We start from the raw sequence: 17,967 nt of genomic DNA, 5'->3' as shown, positions 1-17,967 counted from the left end.
CTGCAGCCAGCAACTCTCCAGGTGTGGCGCCCCATCCCTCGGTTCGATGCGTCTGAGAACAGAAGCATCTCCGGGGGGGGGGAGTGCGTATGGGCCACTCCTCTTAAGAGGTTCTTGTCGTCAGAGCCACCAGGCTAGGTCCTGCCTCACCTTGTCCGTGATAGCCCCACGGGAAAGTAAGGTGGATCCTTGGCCTGAGACCAACTCTCCCTTAGTCTCCACTGGAGAGACCGCAGGTGAAGACGCCCGTGAGGGACTAACTTCTCGAGTGACGACAGATGGCCGATCACGACTTGCCATTGCTGTGCTGCCTGTTCCTGCCGAGACAGGAACCGGCCGGCTGCCATCCCTGAATTTGCTGATACGCAAGTCTGCGGGAAAGACTTGCCCTGCTACCGTGTCTATCAGCATACCCAGGTACTTCATCTTCTTGCTTGGGTTCGAGGTCGGACTTCTCGTAGTTTTATCACGATCCCCAGATCGCGACAAAACTTGAGGAGTCGATCTCTGTCCTGTAGCAACTGCGAGCGGAGCTCGCCAGGACTAGCCAATCGTCGAGATACCTCAGAAGACGTATCCCGTTCGAATGGGCCCAAGCCGACACCAGAGTGACACTCGCGGGTGAACACCTGTGGGGCGGTTTAGAGACCCGAAACAAAGTGCCCTGAATTGGTACACCGTCCCGTCGAAGATAAAGCGGAGGTACTTTCTGGAGGACTGATGGATGGGTATTTGAAAATACGCGTCCTTCAGATCCACTGAAAGCATGAAATCGTTCCCCCTGATCGAGTCGAGCACTGAGCGTGCCGACCTCCATCGTGAACCGCGTCGTGCGAACGAAGCGGTTCAGGGGAGAGAGGTCTATCACCGGACGCCCAGCCCCCCGATGCCTTCTCCACTAGGAAGAGGCGGCTGTAAAAGCCCGGTGACTGGTCCTCCACGATTTCTACAGCTCGTTTCGCCAGCATGGTCTTGATCTCCTGCCGAAGAGCGTTGTCCTTTGTTGATCCCCGGACATAGGTCTGTAGATGGACCGGTTTGGAGATGATGGGGGGGCGAGACTCGAAGGGTAGTAGATATCCCTCCCGAAGGACGTCTACTATCCAGTTCTCGGCGCCGTAGTAGTGTCGCCAAGTCGCCCAATGGCTCGCTAGGCACCCCCCCCGACTTCCGGCAGCATGGTGAGGGGGAACGCCGTCCCTAGCGTTTCCCTCCTCGTTTCGACTTCTTTCCAGCACCTCCTCGGGGAAAGGAGGCTGGGAGGAGGGCTGGTTGCGGCCTCCTCTAGCAGAAGTTGAAACAGCTGGAGTCTTCACACGGGGTTTGGACGGTGCAACCGTCTTCGCCGCCGTGGAAGCGCTAGCCAAGCTCTTTGGTTTGGCCGCAGTTTACTCGAGGTTGCCCAGAAACCTTCGAGACTGCCTGGTGGACTAAGCGGTCACTCTCGTCAGTGCGCCGCCGTTCCACCGCAGCGTCCACCATCTCTCCAGGAAAGAGAGCTGGGGAACTCCTAAGAGGTCCATTTCGTAGCCCGAGTGCCGCTTCACGCCCGCCCCCCGGGCCCCCTTGGTCACTCGGGTAAGGACTGCGTCCCTACGTCGAAGAACCAAGTTGGCCCACAGGTTAGCAGTCTGATGGGCGAGGTAAGAGATTTGCTCTTCCTCCAGACTGGCACAGTCTCCTGAAAGAAGCGTCGTCTTCGAGAGCAGAACTCCCAGAGCCGGCCGCTACTTTGGATATTGTGAGGGACCACAAATCCAACAGGAAACTGCCTGGAATGCTGCCATAGCGGTAGATTCCAGGGCAAGTGCCTCCTGCTGCGAGAACCATAAGTTCTCCGACAGGAGCTGCTGCAGGGACACACCTGGAGTCAGCCTCGCTAACTCCGGGTTAACCTGTTTCGGCAATATCGGGTCTTCCGATGGCACGTAAAATCGCCTCTGCCGCTGTAGAGGAGGAGGAAGCAGCTTAGAGGACCGTCCGGATTTTAGCGAGTCCTCCCGTCCGGAGACGAGATTCTCCACCTGATCCAGGACCGAGTCCGCAAGCTCCGATCGTGGCAAACCCCATCATCATTTTGGGCTCCCTCTTGGGACCCCAAAATGATTCGAGCCGGGACGTGGGCTCTGCTGGTGGTAGCGGCGATCCTTCCGCAAGGTCATTATGCAGACGCATCAACTTAATGACCTCTGCGAAGTTCCTCTGTATCTCAGGCGTTACAGCGTCTTGTGGAGTAGGACCGTCCAGTCCCTCCAGCAAGAGCATATCCCTCGATACTCCTCCTTCAGAAGGAGGAACAGCGACAGACCCCTGACGGTCGCCTCCAACTACTTGCGCGTACGTTCTGGTCAGTCCTAAGACCGTGCCTGAGCCGCACGGCGTCATAGCTGGGTCACGAGCGGCGCACCTCTCGTGATCGCTCTTGGTACCTCACCTCCTCCCGGTATAGCCCGAGGAGGTTGAAGGTACAGGAGAGGCAGACCTGACGCTCCCCCCTCGCTCGCTGGCAGGACCAGCGTGCGTGGAGGGCTGCTGCTGATCGTCAACCCGCGGTGACGGTCGAGCAGCAGGCCTAGCCTTGCCGCTCGCCTGGGGCGATTGGCTCGGCTGAGAACGTCGAGACCGATCTCTAGCGTCAGGCGAGCTGCCGCTGGTCACCGTCTCCGCCCGGTCCCATCGGGAGCGGCGGACGGGTGACCTGCTAGGCTCCCTTTCGCGTCGAGACCGGTCAGCGTCCTCTCGGCGCGTCAAACCGCTGGTACCAGCCGTGGCTGGTACCGGCGGCCGTGGGGACTCCTTCCTCGCCTCAACCCGTGGCCGGTCAGCGACCGTCACGTCAGCCCGAGCAGCCAGTTGATCGCTGCGAGAGCGTCCACTGGCCTGGCGAGAGTCGTGTGCACGACTCTCGCCAGTCTTCTGCTCCGCGCCGCTGTCTTGACGGCGAGCGAGCTCGGGCGTCAAAACTTTGGCTGGACGGTCCTCTTTGGAAGAGCGTCCACTCGGTGCTTCTCGCGACGAGAAGCGCCGAGACGGAACCTGGTTTAGCGGCAGAACCGCTAGCACCAGGTGAGGACGTACCAGCCGAGGCTGGTGCACCTCTGGTCCCGTCGACTTCTTCTTTGCAGAAGAAGCGACGGGCCCCGTTCCCGAAGGAACAGGAGGACAGCAGAAGAGCTCCCCAGCTCGCCTGAGCGAGCCGGGCCCTTAGAAGATCCCGAAGGAGTCTTCTTAGGGGGGGAGGAGGCAGCCTTCTTCTTCTTCGGCTGTTTGGCCTTAGAAGTCGAAGGGGAAGGAGAGGCAGCAGACGACGAAGAAGACGATGAAGACGACGACGACACCTTCTTCCTCTTCCTCTTCTTCTTCGCCAGGCTCCGCAGAACAGACGTCAGGTCTTCCATCCAGAGGGAGCCGGGGCAGTTGCCAAAGCAACAGGGCCCGACTGCACCTGTCCGGAAAGACCTGAGACTGTGACAGCAACACCAGCAGCAGGAACAACAGGAACAGGTCCGGGAACAGCAGGAACGGCAGGAACATCTGAAAGGGAATGTGCAGGCCGATCTGAATGGAAAGAGTAGCTGGAACGGCAACAGGTACGGCAGGCACGGCAGGTACCACGGGAGAGCCAGGCGTCCTGTCGGCAGTTATCGACATCCGTGGCACTGGCGGCAGGTCCAGGGGGGTACTCTTTGGGCAGCGGAAGTCCGGGGTCGGCAAAGGAAAAAATCCAGGTGGTGGTGGCAACCGTCCTCCTTGGCACGGCAGCAATTGGTTTTGTATAGCCACCGTGGGTTGTCACCGAACATTATATGGGGCGTATATACCAGATGTGGTGGCATCATCATACGCTGGTGTCGTTATTGTGGTGGTAGTTGTGGTCACCGCACCATGAGTGACCACCGCCGACCCCGCCAACCGCTGAAGCAACCCCTGGATGCTGGGCACTCCCTGCAGTCCCAGCGACTCCCACACCTCCGTCCAAGTCCGTCCTTCACTGATGGCACACCTGCGGAGACAATAGTCGGGTTAGTTGGAGGGGCTTCCTCACGCCCTGGGGAAGAAACACCCCCCCTCCGAGCGTACGGAAGACCCCGAGTACAGCTGTAACGTCCGGGTAGCGGGCGCCCTCCTCCACACTCGACGGATCGAGAGAGGAGGACTCCGCTACCCCCCCGCAGGGGAAGGCGCGAAACGTGGGGGCTGGCCGGGGGGCAGGAAAGAGGACGAAGTGTCCCCTCACCAAAGGAGTCACTGGACTTTCCGATGACTTCTTGGCCGGCCTAGTCTCTTCCTGCCCTCGTACAGCACCCACTGCGACCTCGGACCAATTAACACAAATGACACAAGGTTCGTTGCGGGGAGCACTCTCGCCCCCGGCAACGGGTACAAACCTCATGGGGGTCCACGTCAACGAATGACCTGAACCCTCCACATCTACGCCCCTCCAGCCCGGGACACACTCTACGGGCGACTGGAGGGCCGCGGTGAAATCTCCATTTCTTCCATTCACTCATTGCAAGATCAATAGAATTGTAAAAGTACTTACAGTCACTCCTGATTTATACAGAAAGAGAGGCAATACTCAAAGTCAAAGCAAACGACAAAGCGGGCAGAGCGATGGCGAAACACGTCCTTCCCACATACGGCCGAAAGCAAAAGGATTGTTTACCTCCCAGTCGCGCGGCGCGCGACGATCGGACAAGCAGTTAACTACCGTTCTCCCCATTGTTCGAAGCTTACGACCGTTCCAGCTGCCGCTAGCTACTTCCTATTGTTAAAGGACCGAGGGTTTGTATTACGTATCGGAACAAATCATATTCAATAGAGGACAAGAACTGTCAAGCAAAGATCAATCCTGACAACGCAAAGGCAACAGAGGGAGTTGGGAAAAGGCACGAAAGCCAACTGTGGGCTTTGTGATGCACGAGAAAGAAAGTGTAAATAATCATATGCATTTATTATTTTTGTTTTATCCCAGTTCTACACACACGCACACACACACACATCACTTGACTACTTTACACTTATAAGTTTCATACTAGATTGATAGATGATGATCTTTAATAATGCAGTATTTTTTGCTTCTTTCTTATAAACCTAGCACTTCCTTCTCCCACACTTACCTACAAATACTGCAAACTGAAATAAGTTCATGTTATCACTGGATATTTTAGCCATTCCATTCTATAAAACTTTCAATATCCAAAACATTTAAAAATGCATGAAAAATCCCAATAACAGAAATATTACTGGAGAACAGCAGTGGAAGAACATTAATATAATATATTCAGCACAAATGAACACTTTGGCTGTAAACCACAATACAAAATACAGAACTGTAACTTACTGAAAGCTGTATTGGATTCCATGTTCCTTTCTTGAGGGATTTGATTTGAGATATATGTCTCCCAAGGGATCTATGGACACTACAACATTCATCACAGATTAAAATGCCTCTATTAATAGATGCCCAGCCAGCGTCTGTAATGAAAAGGATTCAAGAAAATAAAAAACATCAAACACTTCTTGCCTGAAAACAGTCGTTATAAATCGCAGACTTAACACAATATAATTAACATGAGACAAATTTTTATGTTCCCCCTTAATAAAATCTCATTTATTTCATATAGCCTTTTCCAGTTACAGATGGAAAGGTGAACTGAAGTGAAATATTGATGAAATTGCAAACATGGTACCAGTAACAAATAATTAATGAAGATAGTGCATCATCTTCACTGTAATCTCCTTGTTTGTATAGTAAGGGATCAATACAATTTTAAGCAAGTTTTAATACTCTGACACACTGAACATCTATATAAAATGTGAACTGGATAGGCCACTTGAGCAGTTTTCTGACTGCAAGTCACACATTGCTTCATCAAACTGCTAGTGCTGTATACTGACAGCTAGAAATGAAAGCTTTTGGAGGCTGGGAACAGAAAACCTTAGTTATCCTGAAATATTTCAAAAGCTTTAGTAATCCAAGTGCAATAGAAAATGCATACCAGTAGGCACAGGTTAGGCTAGGTTTTCTCACCAGGCCTTTGTAACTAATGACGCAAGCCTACTCCATCTACACGACATCATCCATGTCCGGGTGATGTCGTGTAGATGGAGTAGGCTAAGGTGAATGATAATGGTAACATATGCTAAACAAACATTTTACTTCTGGGCATCACAGATGTCATAGGCAATGTAGGAGTTATTTTCTGATTTTGTTAAGACTGACTAGCCTATACTGCACCTGACTGGGTGTATGACATAACCTAAGTTCTCTGTGTATATGAATCGCATCTCCTGAAAATACTTATACATAAACCATTATTTTTTTACCTAATGATCTTAAATTTTATGAGTTTCAGACCATTCATATTACTGCAGTTCACCTATTTTTGGCTGACTCCAAGAGCTCAAACTCCCACTGGCACAGTAGCAAAAGATTTTTACTGTGTTAAAACTAAAATATTAAGGAATAGTGACAAACACCATATAGGAGTGTAATATAAGTTCACTATACTATCATAATTCAGCACTGGTTCGGAATGACTCACAAGCAGTTCAGCAAACTAACCAATCTGGTAGGATGTTATGTATGATTCAAAATTACCTTCAACTCTAGCCTATTTACTAAGACTTCACACATAGGCCTTCTGTTATTACAGGTAGTTTTAAAAGTTTTTTCAATTTCTAGAATGGTATTCTTAGAAATTCTACTTTAAAAATCATTTCAACAAATAAATGCCAATGGAATAGTGGTAAATTGTGATGTGGATATGAATTGAATTGAATATAGAATTTAGGCCAAAGGCCAAGCACTGGGACCTAGAGGTCATTTAGCACTGAAAGAGAACTTGACAGTAAAAGATTTGAAAGGTGTAACAGGAGGTAAAATTTCACCATAATTGTTATAGGTGGTAGTAAGCATTGGGGAAATAAAAAACCTCAGGTAATACTAGTATGGTAGTGAAAAATAAATTAAGGGATGAATGCAGAGTACGGGGTCAGGAGTAATGTAGACCTAGTATTTCTGAAGTAGGGCATTGGATAACCTCTCCCCCCTCCCCACAATTAAGTCATGACTGTACTATTCTACCCTGGGTTAAATTTTACTTTAATACCACAACTACTCCCATGAGGGCCATGTTTAGTACTAGTCCCATGGGAATGAACGTTACAATATAAAAGTTGGTATAAATATCGCAGTAAAAGTAAATTTGCAGGGGATTTCATTATGATTTTTGTATAACACATATTAAGGATACCGAGCTTAGGGTAAATGGTCAAGGGGCGGCATAGCGGCCACTGATCCCAGAATGTGGCCACCTTCCCAGAAAAGTACTTGAATCCGCTGCCATGAGCATCAGTCAAAGAGTTGTGGCCCATCCTGGCAGCATACCGTGACCTCTACGTTCCTCTCGAAGTAATGTTTTCTCCTAAATTACGAAACAATGGCATAATTCAAGCGCTTTTTTGGGAAGTGGCCACATTCTGAGAGGTGGCTGCTATGTTGCCATTTGGTCATTCGCCCTATGATTTTCATATACAGGCAGTCCCCGGGTTATGACGGGTTTGGCTTACGACGTTCCAAGGTTAAGGGGCTTTTCAATTATATTCATCGGAAATTATTTCCCAGGTTACGATGCATGTTCCAGGGTTATGGTGCCTACAATGCTGATCTGGCACAAGAAATGACACCAAAAATGCAAAATAATCAATATTTGAAGGTTTTTTTTATGAAAAATACAATAAGAATACACTTTACATAGTTTTTAATGCACCCAAAACATTAAAAGTAAGGTTTTCTTAGGATTTTTGATGATGTTCCGACTTACGACGATTTTCGGCTTGCAACGCGTCTCAAGAACAGAACCCCCATTGTAACCCGGGGACTGCCTGTATAGTAAGGTGCCGAGCATAGCAGAAAAACTCTAATACTATTAAATTTGGTATCAAAGTAAAATTATGAAAAATAGATATGGTTTATGCATCTGGTGCATCCGGCAAAACATTAACGTAGCTTAGCCTGTTGTAGGATTATCCTTCATCCTAGGTCTGGTTAGACAATGTGAGGTAGCTTATTTTCTATGGGTATATACCCCATTTTGTCACCAATACGGTTCGTCACCAAAAATACTCCATTGTGAAATCTGTTTTGTTACCATTAATCACGATTTCCTTAGACTGCGATAATAAACTCCTTAGGTACCTATATTATTCTCTTTCGCTTTTGTGTTGTACGTCGATATTCACTAATTAGGGCATTCACTACCGAATTTTTACGGGTTTAGCACGACACTGAAATTAGGTATTCTACCTAGGCTAGTACATTGGGAGGCAAACTGTTACACTGATAAACTGTTTTTGTCCTCCAAAACAACTAGTATTTTACAGGTCAGTTTGACCAACATTTTTCTATTGTTGCATCTTAACATTTTTATGCAGTGATGAAATGGGCTCAAATGATAGCGAAGAAACGACTTGGTGACGAGATGGGCAGACCCCTTTTCTATACACTGGTAGGCCTAAATGGGTACATTTCGACGGTTAGGGTACGTCTACTAAATGGGCAGCATGTTAGCATAGGGTACATTAAATCGGCTCCAATTACCCTACGTAATTATAAGATGCAATGGCCTACATCACATTGGGTACCCAGGACGTACCTCCCTATGGTACACCCTACGGTACATTTAGAATTCCCGAATCTCCCCGTCTACCTATGACCTTAAAATGATTATCACGGTAAAATACGAAGCGGAAGACTGGCATAAGGCCACTCCTGATCGCGAAACTGTTCACAGAAAAGCGAGAAATTAATGGGGAGGGGGGAAATCACAGTCCCGTCTGTCAGCTGAGAGCATCGCATTTACCTGGCGCCCCACAGTCTGCACACACATCCTGCGAAGTCCTGGGCTTCGTTCTAGCCCCTCCCCCTACTCGAGACATCGTGGGAGTCGCCGCCGCATCCTATTCATTCATTTTCGGTGAAATTATCCTCGAGACATTGGGTTTGGAAACTTGTATTGGTGGTGTTCGGGGTCCCCCGTCCTGACAAAGTTGTTGTTGGTTGTTTTCATTCACATTCACTCGGATGCTGTCGCGTTAACTCTTCTAAAAGGACGTTGAAAACCATTCTTTATTATTTCTCGAAGCGATAATTCACACGATACTTATATTAGAAATATTACGATAATATTAATTCATGATATGAGAGTAAAAACACGTCGCGAAATACCACGCGGAGAAATAAGCGGACATTGCTGGAACGGTGGGTAGGGTTCGGGAGATATTATTATAATCTCATAACGGATTTCCAGGCTCGCCATATTAAAAATGAGACGAAAATAAAAATTCGCGATGTAAAGTTACCTAATTTTTATGAACATCGCACGGAGAAATAACAGAACATTATTGGAACAAGTGGGTAGGGTTCAAGAGATTCAGATCAAAAGGTTGGGGAAGGATCACGATACCTTCATTCATTCATTCCGAACGTACCCACAAATCTTTCCTTTCCCCTTCTAAACCGAGCAAAAATTATCAGCAACACTTACCCAGACGTCATTTATGCCGGTTAATTTAATTCCGTCAATTATAGTGCCATAAAGGACGGGAGAAATTTAATAACAAGATAAATTAGCAACGTTTTCTTTATTAATGACGACCACCCCACGTTTTCTTTCAATGTTTCACCATATACTATGCTATTCTCAAGGTGAACACAACGTCTCGAATTTTTATGGTGCAAGAAGAACCATTCTTCATTTAGAGAAGGAACAGTAGCCAATTAACAACACACTGGTTACTTTAAAACCAAACATGTTAGTTACTAAAAATTATGAATTTTATATCATTAGGTTCTAATAAATATGGATATGACTAAGCAGTATTGCACAAGCCTGCATGTTATTCAACCTTAGCTAATTCCATAAATTCTTGGCAGTTTAATCTCTGTCATGGGGACGAATGTGTTATGACGTCTGTTGCTTACACCAATTTTTACGGGCTGCTCTGTGAGCAAGAGCCCGTGCTGACACAAGGTCAGCTAAATCAAAAACAACATACACCAATCTCTCTCTTTCTCTCTCTACAAGAAATAAATAATTAAATAACCACAATAATGCGAGGGCAAATTTACTTTTTACAGTGACATGATAAAAAAAGCTGGACAAGTCTTAAGATACGATAAGACCTTATCTCTCCACTTTCGACAACGTTGACGGTGACTAACAACACGTCATAAAAGTTCTACTCATGATCTGTGGTTTAATTTCGGATATCTGTTTTCGTGCACTGGTTTTATAAAGTTTTCTAAGCCATTTGTTTGGTCTAAGTTCGACATAAAAGAATCGTGTACCTCAATATAGCCTAATGGGTCACGGCCTTGAAATTTTTGTCTTAAAGATAGGTTTAACGAAAGGGTTTGTAGATTTTGTTAGGCCTATATGAAGCCATCTGGGAGGAAAAAGAGTATAGTAAAGCATTAAGTATGCGTATACTTAAAGCATACAAACAAAATAATGTGTGCTTATTAACTTTGTATATGTACGTAGTATACAATAAATGGCAGACTATACAGTGGTGCTATGCTCTGTCCTCATCAAAGATTCCGTGGGAACGGAGCCTTTGATTCTGCGGGCGTTAACAAACTGGCCACCTGCTCCAGGCATTCCAAACGCAGCCGTCCCGGCCACATGACAATGGGAAAATTCCAGTCGAGTGCTGCGATTCGCGTGGCCCCTATTTTCCCCAAAGGAATCTCCGTTCCCATTCCCGATTCACTTCCTACATTTCCCGCGAGCAAGGAGAGTGGAGAGGTGAAGAAACGTTACATTTAGAATTGTTGTAAGCCTAATGCAAATGCTACAATATCTGCTGGTGACCAATTATGATGGGAAAAAGGATAAATTGTCCGTAAATGAATCGATAAGTGATTATTCATTAGGAAATATATATTAAAATGTATATTTTTTACTTAACCAACTGCACTTCACCGACTATCCCTCCGGTTCTTGGTTTTTTATTTGAAAGTACACCGTCACATTTTTTCCCACTTTCTTCATGTAACGTGTGACGAATTACCGCTCGCACTACCTCCCTACAGTTCGTTGTATTTTCCAGTGTAGACGATACCTTCAAGATTTCTTTGAATTCTCCTTTTATCAGGATTTGTAACAGGCGTGAGTTTGAATGCATCGCACAGTGTGTGTGTGTGTGTGGTGTGCACGCGGATACACAGACATGTGTTCATTATCATATACGCAAACAAATATACGAGAAAAACAATCAGAATGTGGAAAAGGACCAAAGTTCCAGTAAAAGGGACGTATCTCTTTAAAAATGAACGAAAAACATACAGTAAAAGTGCTTTCTATCGCTGACACAGCCCAATACAGTTATATACCTAAGAATGTAAAATGTTCCATTAAAAACAACTTAGGAAACTAGCCGGTTGCCTGTAAACAAAGCTATATAGATATTTGCTAGGTTTATCTTATAAGTTATGGAGAGATTACGAAGCCCTATAGAATTGGATGCAAACCCGTCAATTGGTTCTTGTACTGCCTATGAGAGAGAGACAGACAGGGTGACAACGTATCTCTCGGTAGATAACTGAAGCTTCCGGAATGAGCACATCCAGGAAAGTTTGTTATTATTCCTTTATTATAGTTCTCATAGAATTTAATCTTACTCTGATTCAAGAATGAAACTTTCTGTACGCGTACCGGTAGCAATTACACTGCCGTCATTTCAAATGAGTGTTCTCCTTCAGGTATAACGCTTCAGTACTAATACCAGAGTATCCAAGAATACCGTTCATCTATACATATACGTACGTTCATACGCACAGAAAGAATCATAGCTACATTCTTCGTTAATTTACTTATAAAACTAGAGCTCATTGAGGAAGGAGACAGAAAAATAAACCAATTCAGTTACTATTAGACTGTTATTAAACTCGTAAAATTTCATTAAAGTAAAGCAACAGATTTTGAAGTCTTTCCCGTTGTGGACATATGGGATGGGGGAGGGGGGAGGAGACTGAGGACAGGGTTGGGGTGGGGGTGCGGTTGGCGGGGGGGGGGGGGATTAAGGATAATCGTTACGTATTATTATCCAGCGGACTGTCAGACTCAAAAAATAGCATCCGCGCCCCTATCAAAAGGGGGTGACGACTCCCAAAATATAAAGGACCGCACATCTAGACCCACCCACCCCACCTCTCCCCTTCCCCACCACGACTTTCCACCCCCCTATCCCTCCCTTCCCTCAAAGCCTTACAGGAGTCAAAGGATGAAGCAGGTGTTAACATGCCGTCCTTCTGTTCCTTTTGTGCGCCGGGAATAGGGCAGCATTGTTCCTCGCATTCCAGAATTCCATGTGGATGTCTGGTTACCCATGCGGATTTTCGAGAGCTTTAATGTATACTAAAACTGGAGCGTATAGTTAGTGGCGAAATATATACGGAAAAAGAATTATAGTAGTGTTCTTTCATATATTTGAAGATGGACCAGAGTTAGAAAAAAATCAGTTATTATTATTATTATTATTATTATTATTATTATTATATTATATTTATTATTATATTATTTATTATTATTATATTATTACTGAAAAGAAGAGCGTTAATACTGAACAAGACCAAACATCTCTTGAAAATGGGCCACAGATAGGGCCTGAAAGTACTCGAGTGTGTAATAAAAAAACTAAATGTAAATACTTAGAAGTAAACAAGTTACCAAAGTGATTTTGTGGATTTCTTTTTCAATTATTATCATTATTGTTGTTGTACTTAGGAAGCAGACCCTCTCTCAAGCATACTGTATTATTATTATTATTATTATTATTATTATTATTATTATTATTATTATTATTATTATTATTATTATTATTAGTTATTAGTAGTAGTAGTAGTATAGTAGTAGTAGTAGTAGTAATATACTCTAATATATAAATGTGGATTTTTATGACACATTATTATCATTATTATTATTATTAGTAGTAGTAGCAGCAGTAGTAATATATAATTGTGGCTTTTTATGACACATTATTATTATTATTATTATTATTATTATTATATTATTATTATTATTATTATTATTATTATTATTATTATTATTCTGTTGAATAAAATGGCACAATTCAGCGAATTAATCTGATATATTATCTTTCCTCATTTTATTTTAATATATAAGATTAAATCGCTGAATTTTGCCATTTTATCCAACAGAATTAGTTTAAAAGAGGGTCTTCTTCCAAAATATTATTATCATTATTATTATTATTATTTTTATTTATTTATTTATTTATTTATTTTGCTCTATCACAGTCCTCCAATTCGACTGGGTGGTATTTATAGTGTGGGGTTCCGGGTTGCATCCTGCCTCCTTAGGAGTCCATCACTTTTCTTACTATGTGCGCCGTTTCTAGGATCACACTCTTCTGCATGAGTCCTGGAGCTACTTCAGCCTCTAGTTTTTCCAGATTCCTTTTCAAGGATCTTGGGATTGTGTCTAGTGTTCCTATGATTATGGGTACAATTTCCACTGGCATATCCCATATCCTTCTTATTTCTATTTTCAGATCTTGATACTTATCCATTTTTTTCCCTCTCTTTCTCTTCAACTCTGGTATCCCATGGTATTGTGACATCAATGAGTGATACTTTCTTCTTGATTTTGTCAATCAACGTCACGTCTGGTCTATTTGCACGTATCACCCTATCTGTTCTGATACCATAGTCCCAGAGGATCTTTGCCTGATCGTTTTCCTATCACTCCCTTCACGTTGGTGCTTCGTAACTACTTATTACTGCAAGGTAGCTGGTGCTTCTTGCACAGGCTCCAGTGGAGGGCTTTTGCTACTGAATCATGCCTCTTTTTGTACTGGTTCTGTGCAAGTGCCGGACATTCGCTTGCAATGTGGTTTATGGTTTCATTTTTCGTATTGCACTTCCTACATATGGGAGAGATGTTATTTCCATCTATCGTTCTTTGGACATATCTTGCTCTTAGGGCCTGATCTTGTGCCGCTGTTATCATTCCTTCAGTTTCCTTCTTGAGCTCTCCTCTCAGTAGCCATTGCTACGTGTCATCGCTGGCTAGTTCTTTAGTCTGTCTCATGTATTGTCCGTGCATTGGTTTGTTGTGCCATTCCTCTGTTCTGTTTGTCTTACTCCTGTCTCTATATATTTCTGGGTCTTCGTCTGCTTTTATCAGTCCTTCTTCCCATGCACTCTTGAGCCACTCGTCTTCACTGGTTTTCAGATATTGCCCCAGTGCTCTGTTCTCGATGTTGACGCAGTCCTCTATGCTTAGTAGGCCCCTCCCTCCTTCCTTTCGTGTTATGTATAGTCTGTCCGTATTTGTTCTTGGGTGTAGTGCTTTGTGTATTGTCATATGTTTCCTGGTTTTCTGGTCTATGCTGCGAAGTTCTGCCTTCGTCCATTCCACTATTCCTGCGCTGTATCTGATTACTGGCACTGCCCATGTGTTTGTGGCTTTTATCATATTTCCGGCGTTGAGTTTTGACTTGAGTATCGCCTTGAGTCTCTGCATATATTCCTTCCTGATTGTGTCCTTCATCTCTTGGTGTTTTATATCCCCTCCTTCCATTATTCCCAGGTATCTATATCCCGTCTCATCTATGTGTTTGATGTTGTTCCCACCTGGTAGCTTTATCCCTTCAGTTCTGTTACTTTGCCCTTTTGTATGTTGACTAAGGCGCATTTTTCTATTCCAAAACTCCATCTCATGTCCCCAGATACAATCCTTACAGTCTGGATTAGTATCTATTTCCTTGATGCTCTTACCATAAAGCTTGATGTCGTCCATGAACATCAGATGGTTAATTCTGTTGCCTCTTTTCTTGAGTTGGTACCAGCATCCATCTTCTGCAGTACTTTTGTCATGGGAATCATGGCTACTACGAAGAGTAGTGGGGACAGTGAGTCGCCCTGGAAGATCCCTCTCCTGATATTAACCTCTGCTAGTCTTATTCCAGAGCTTGTAAGTATTGTATTCCAGCTGTGCATTGTATTTTTGAAGGAAGCTGATGGTTGTTTTCCTTCTGCCCCAATATTTTTCAGGCATTCTATTAGCCATGTGTGTGGCTTTCTTATAGTCTATCCATGCCATGCTTATTATTATTATTATTTATTATTATTATTATTATTATTATTATTATTATTATTATTATATTATTATTATTATTATTATTATTATTATCATTATGTTTCATAAAAAAAGAGGGTCTTCTTCAGAGATATTATCATTATTAGTATTCTCATTATTATTATTATTATTTAATAAAAAGAGGGTCTTCTTCCGAAATATTATTATTATTATTATTATTATTATTATTATTATTAATTATTATTATTTCAAATACGTGGACACTCATGTTATTTTATCTTTAATCCTAAAACCATGTCTAACCTACTAGCAACTAAGGAACTGGCTTATAATTCCTGTATGAAACGACAAATGGAAGTTCTCTTCACAGAGGGTCCATTTATTATTCAGTAGTTGGTTCGAATATAGCCACTGAGGATGAAAAATCTGACAATTTCTTGGTTTGTTCCCTGCTCGAATATTGGTCCGTATTGGTAAGTGCAAGATCGGAAGAAAACACCGCTAATAAAATTATGCATCCATCTGGTAAAGGTGACATGTCGAATTATGAATGTATATATGTTTGTATATATATGTCTTAAGTATAAAATGCCCATTAAAACACTCTGGTTTAAAGCTATAAGGACTAAATTTCGGTGGACAAACTTCCACCCTTATCAAGCAGTGAATGAGAGAAGGAGTTACATTAGCGTGATAATTGGTGATGCCTGGGGTCACCGCTAAGCCGACGACGTTGTGTTCTGTTAATTGTCTTAATCCGCTTCATTGTTGCCTTAAGGAAGATGCTGTCTATATGGTCAGAGTCCCAGGCTCCATTGGAGAGGTTGATGCTATTATCTTGTTGTTTTATCAGTGAACATCTGACATTTGCATCGACAGCTGCTCTTGTATAAAATTCGGGATGAGTTCTAATCCATGGTCTATATATATATATATATATATATATATATATATATATATATATATATATATATATATATATATATGTGTGTGTGTGTGTGTGTGTGTGTGTGTGTGTGTGTGTGTAGACAAGGAGTTCCCCCTCACCCCACCTTAACGAGCGGCTTCAGCGATAGGACAACGGTCACTTACAAGAGGCAATAAGCTTTCCCACACGATGACTTCCCCATTTACGATCTGAACCGGAGACCACTGGACGAAGAACATCTTCATGTACGTAATCCAGGGCGGTATCTGAGATGTGCGGGGGTGGGGATACATCAGTAGAAGAGGCTGTGTTGTATGTAACTAGGAAAGGGGGAGGGGGAGGGGGCGGGGAAGGCTTCTTCGCTCCATAAACCACAGACGTGGCATCGGTTTCATAGAGCGCGTCACACGAGTGGGTTTCGGGGTAAGGAGCGTAACATGCCTGCGGTCGGTCACCATGCTTGGCGGGCTTCGCTCCCAGGGTCCAGATCAGAGAGATGGGAAGAAGGACTCTCTCTCAAGTGGGACTTGAGCTTGTATTGGCAAGATCCCTACCTCCTCCTCCTCCTCCTCCTCCTACCTCCCCCTCCTCCTTCTCACAGGTGCGCCAATGCGACCAGGTCAGATTTCGTCTTGTATGTAAGGTGGTAATGTCGCCCTCTCGGTATCAGAGTACTGCACCCATCTATCTATCCACCCATCCATCCAGACCGAAGAGGGAGGGAGGGAGGGAGGGAGGGAAGGAGCGTTCAGTTACCTCTGAGCAAATCCTCATTTCGTAATTCTATCCTGGGATGTTTTCTGGGTCAGTGTGCCTGCATAAATTAATTAGCAGCGAGGAAACCCTTTTTCTACTGCGGATCGTCTTTTCAAAGTTCTGCCCATGATGGAGTTCGTGTCCTGGTGTAGCGCCACATGTCCATGAAACTATACATGACATCCAACATAATCATGTTATTGCTATTTTTTTTTCTTATGGCAATTACATCCTGCACTTGAATAGGATACTGAGATTAAATGAAATCCATTGTTTTCATTAACTGCAAGGCCTATCCCTAAAACAATAATTTTTAAAAATTGTCACACTCAAGATGAAAACACTTACAAAATTCTCTCTCTCTCTCTCTCTCTCTCTCTCTCTCTCTCTCTCTGAGTCAGATATTTATTTTTTCTGTTCAACACGTAATTGTGTTGCTTACTTCATATATATAGTATACCTACATACACACACATATATATATTATATATGTATATATATATATATATATATATATATATATATATATATATATATATATATTATATATTTACTCTGACGGGGGGAGGGGAATGAGGCGTGACTAAGATATCTGCTTGACCGCAACTTCTTCTTCATCATCTCTCGAGGAGAGATAGAGACGGAGCCTCCATGTATAATTAGGGCATTCCGAGAACACGACGATCATGCCCACATAATGCATGCCTGTGCAAGAACGACATTTCTCCTCATGCCCACAAACATGCCTGTGCAAGAACGACATTTCTCCGAGTGCGTCTGGTAAACATTTCTCTGTCAGATGCCACAATTAAGTTGTTAAGCTGATGGAGGGGGCGTGGCGCAACTGAAATGTTGAAGCATATTATTATGATTATTATTTTTTTTGTTTATTATTATTATAACTGGTTAATACTGCACAAAATAAAAATTATATATATATATATATATATATATATATATATATATATATATATATATAAATTTGTGTGCGTGCGTGCGAAAAGCAACTGCCCAAGCCTGACTTATTTATAAATAAATAAGTAGGCACTCCAAGTGTCACACGGTTCCAGACCTCCCTAGACTAGAATGGTAAAGCATGTTGCAGTTAAGAAGGTTTTTGACATCACCATTGCTTATTTAAATAGTGCAGTA

The 17,967-nt window shown here is 43.7% G+C and overlaps 1 protein-coding gene across 2 annotated transcripts in view; it reads right to left on the bottom strand.

Moving 5' to 3' along the window:
* Positions 1-9,090, bottom strand: part of LOC135197740 (ARF GTPase-activating protein GIT1-like) — a 60,683-nt gene extending 51,593 nt beyond the window's left edge. For both annotated transcript variants that reach the window (XM_064224794.1, XM_064224795.1), the window contains exons 1-2: positions 8,868-9,090; positions 5,345-5,478 (exon numbers count right to left, since the gene is read on the bottom strand). In XM_064224794.1, the coding sequence (XP_064080864.1) occupies positions 5,345-5,478; positions 8,868-8,943 (210 nt within the window). In that variant the 5' untranslated portion in view covers positions 8,944-9,090. The remainder of the gene's footprint in view (positions 1-5,344; positions 5,479-8,867) is intronic.
* Positions 9,091-17,967: the final 8,877 nt, after the last annotated feature.

This window comes from Macrobrachium nipponense, chromosome 21, assembly GCF_015104395.2.
Source record: "Macrobrachium nipponense isolate FS-2020 chromosome 21, ASM1510439v2, whole genome shotgun sequence".
Taxonomy (NCBI): domain Eukaryota; kingdom Metazoa; phylum Arthropoda; class Malacostraca; order Decapoda; family Palaemonidae; genus Macrobrachium; species Macrobrachium nipponense.
This window is presented reverse-complemented; position numbering and strand designations above follow the sequence as displayed.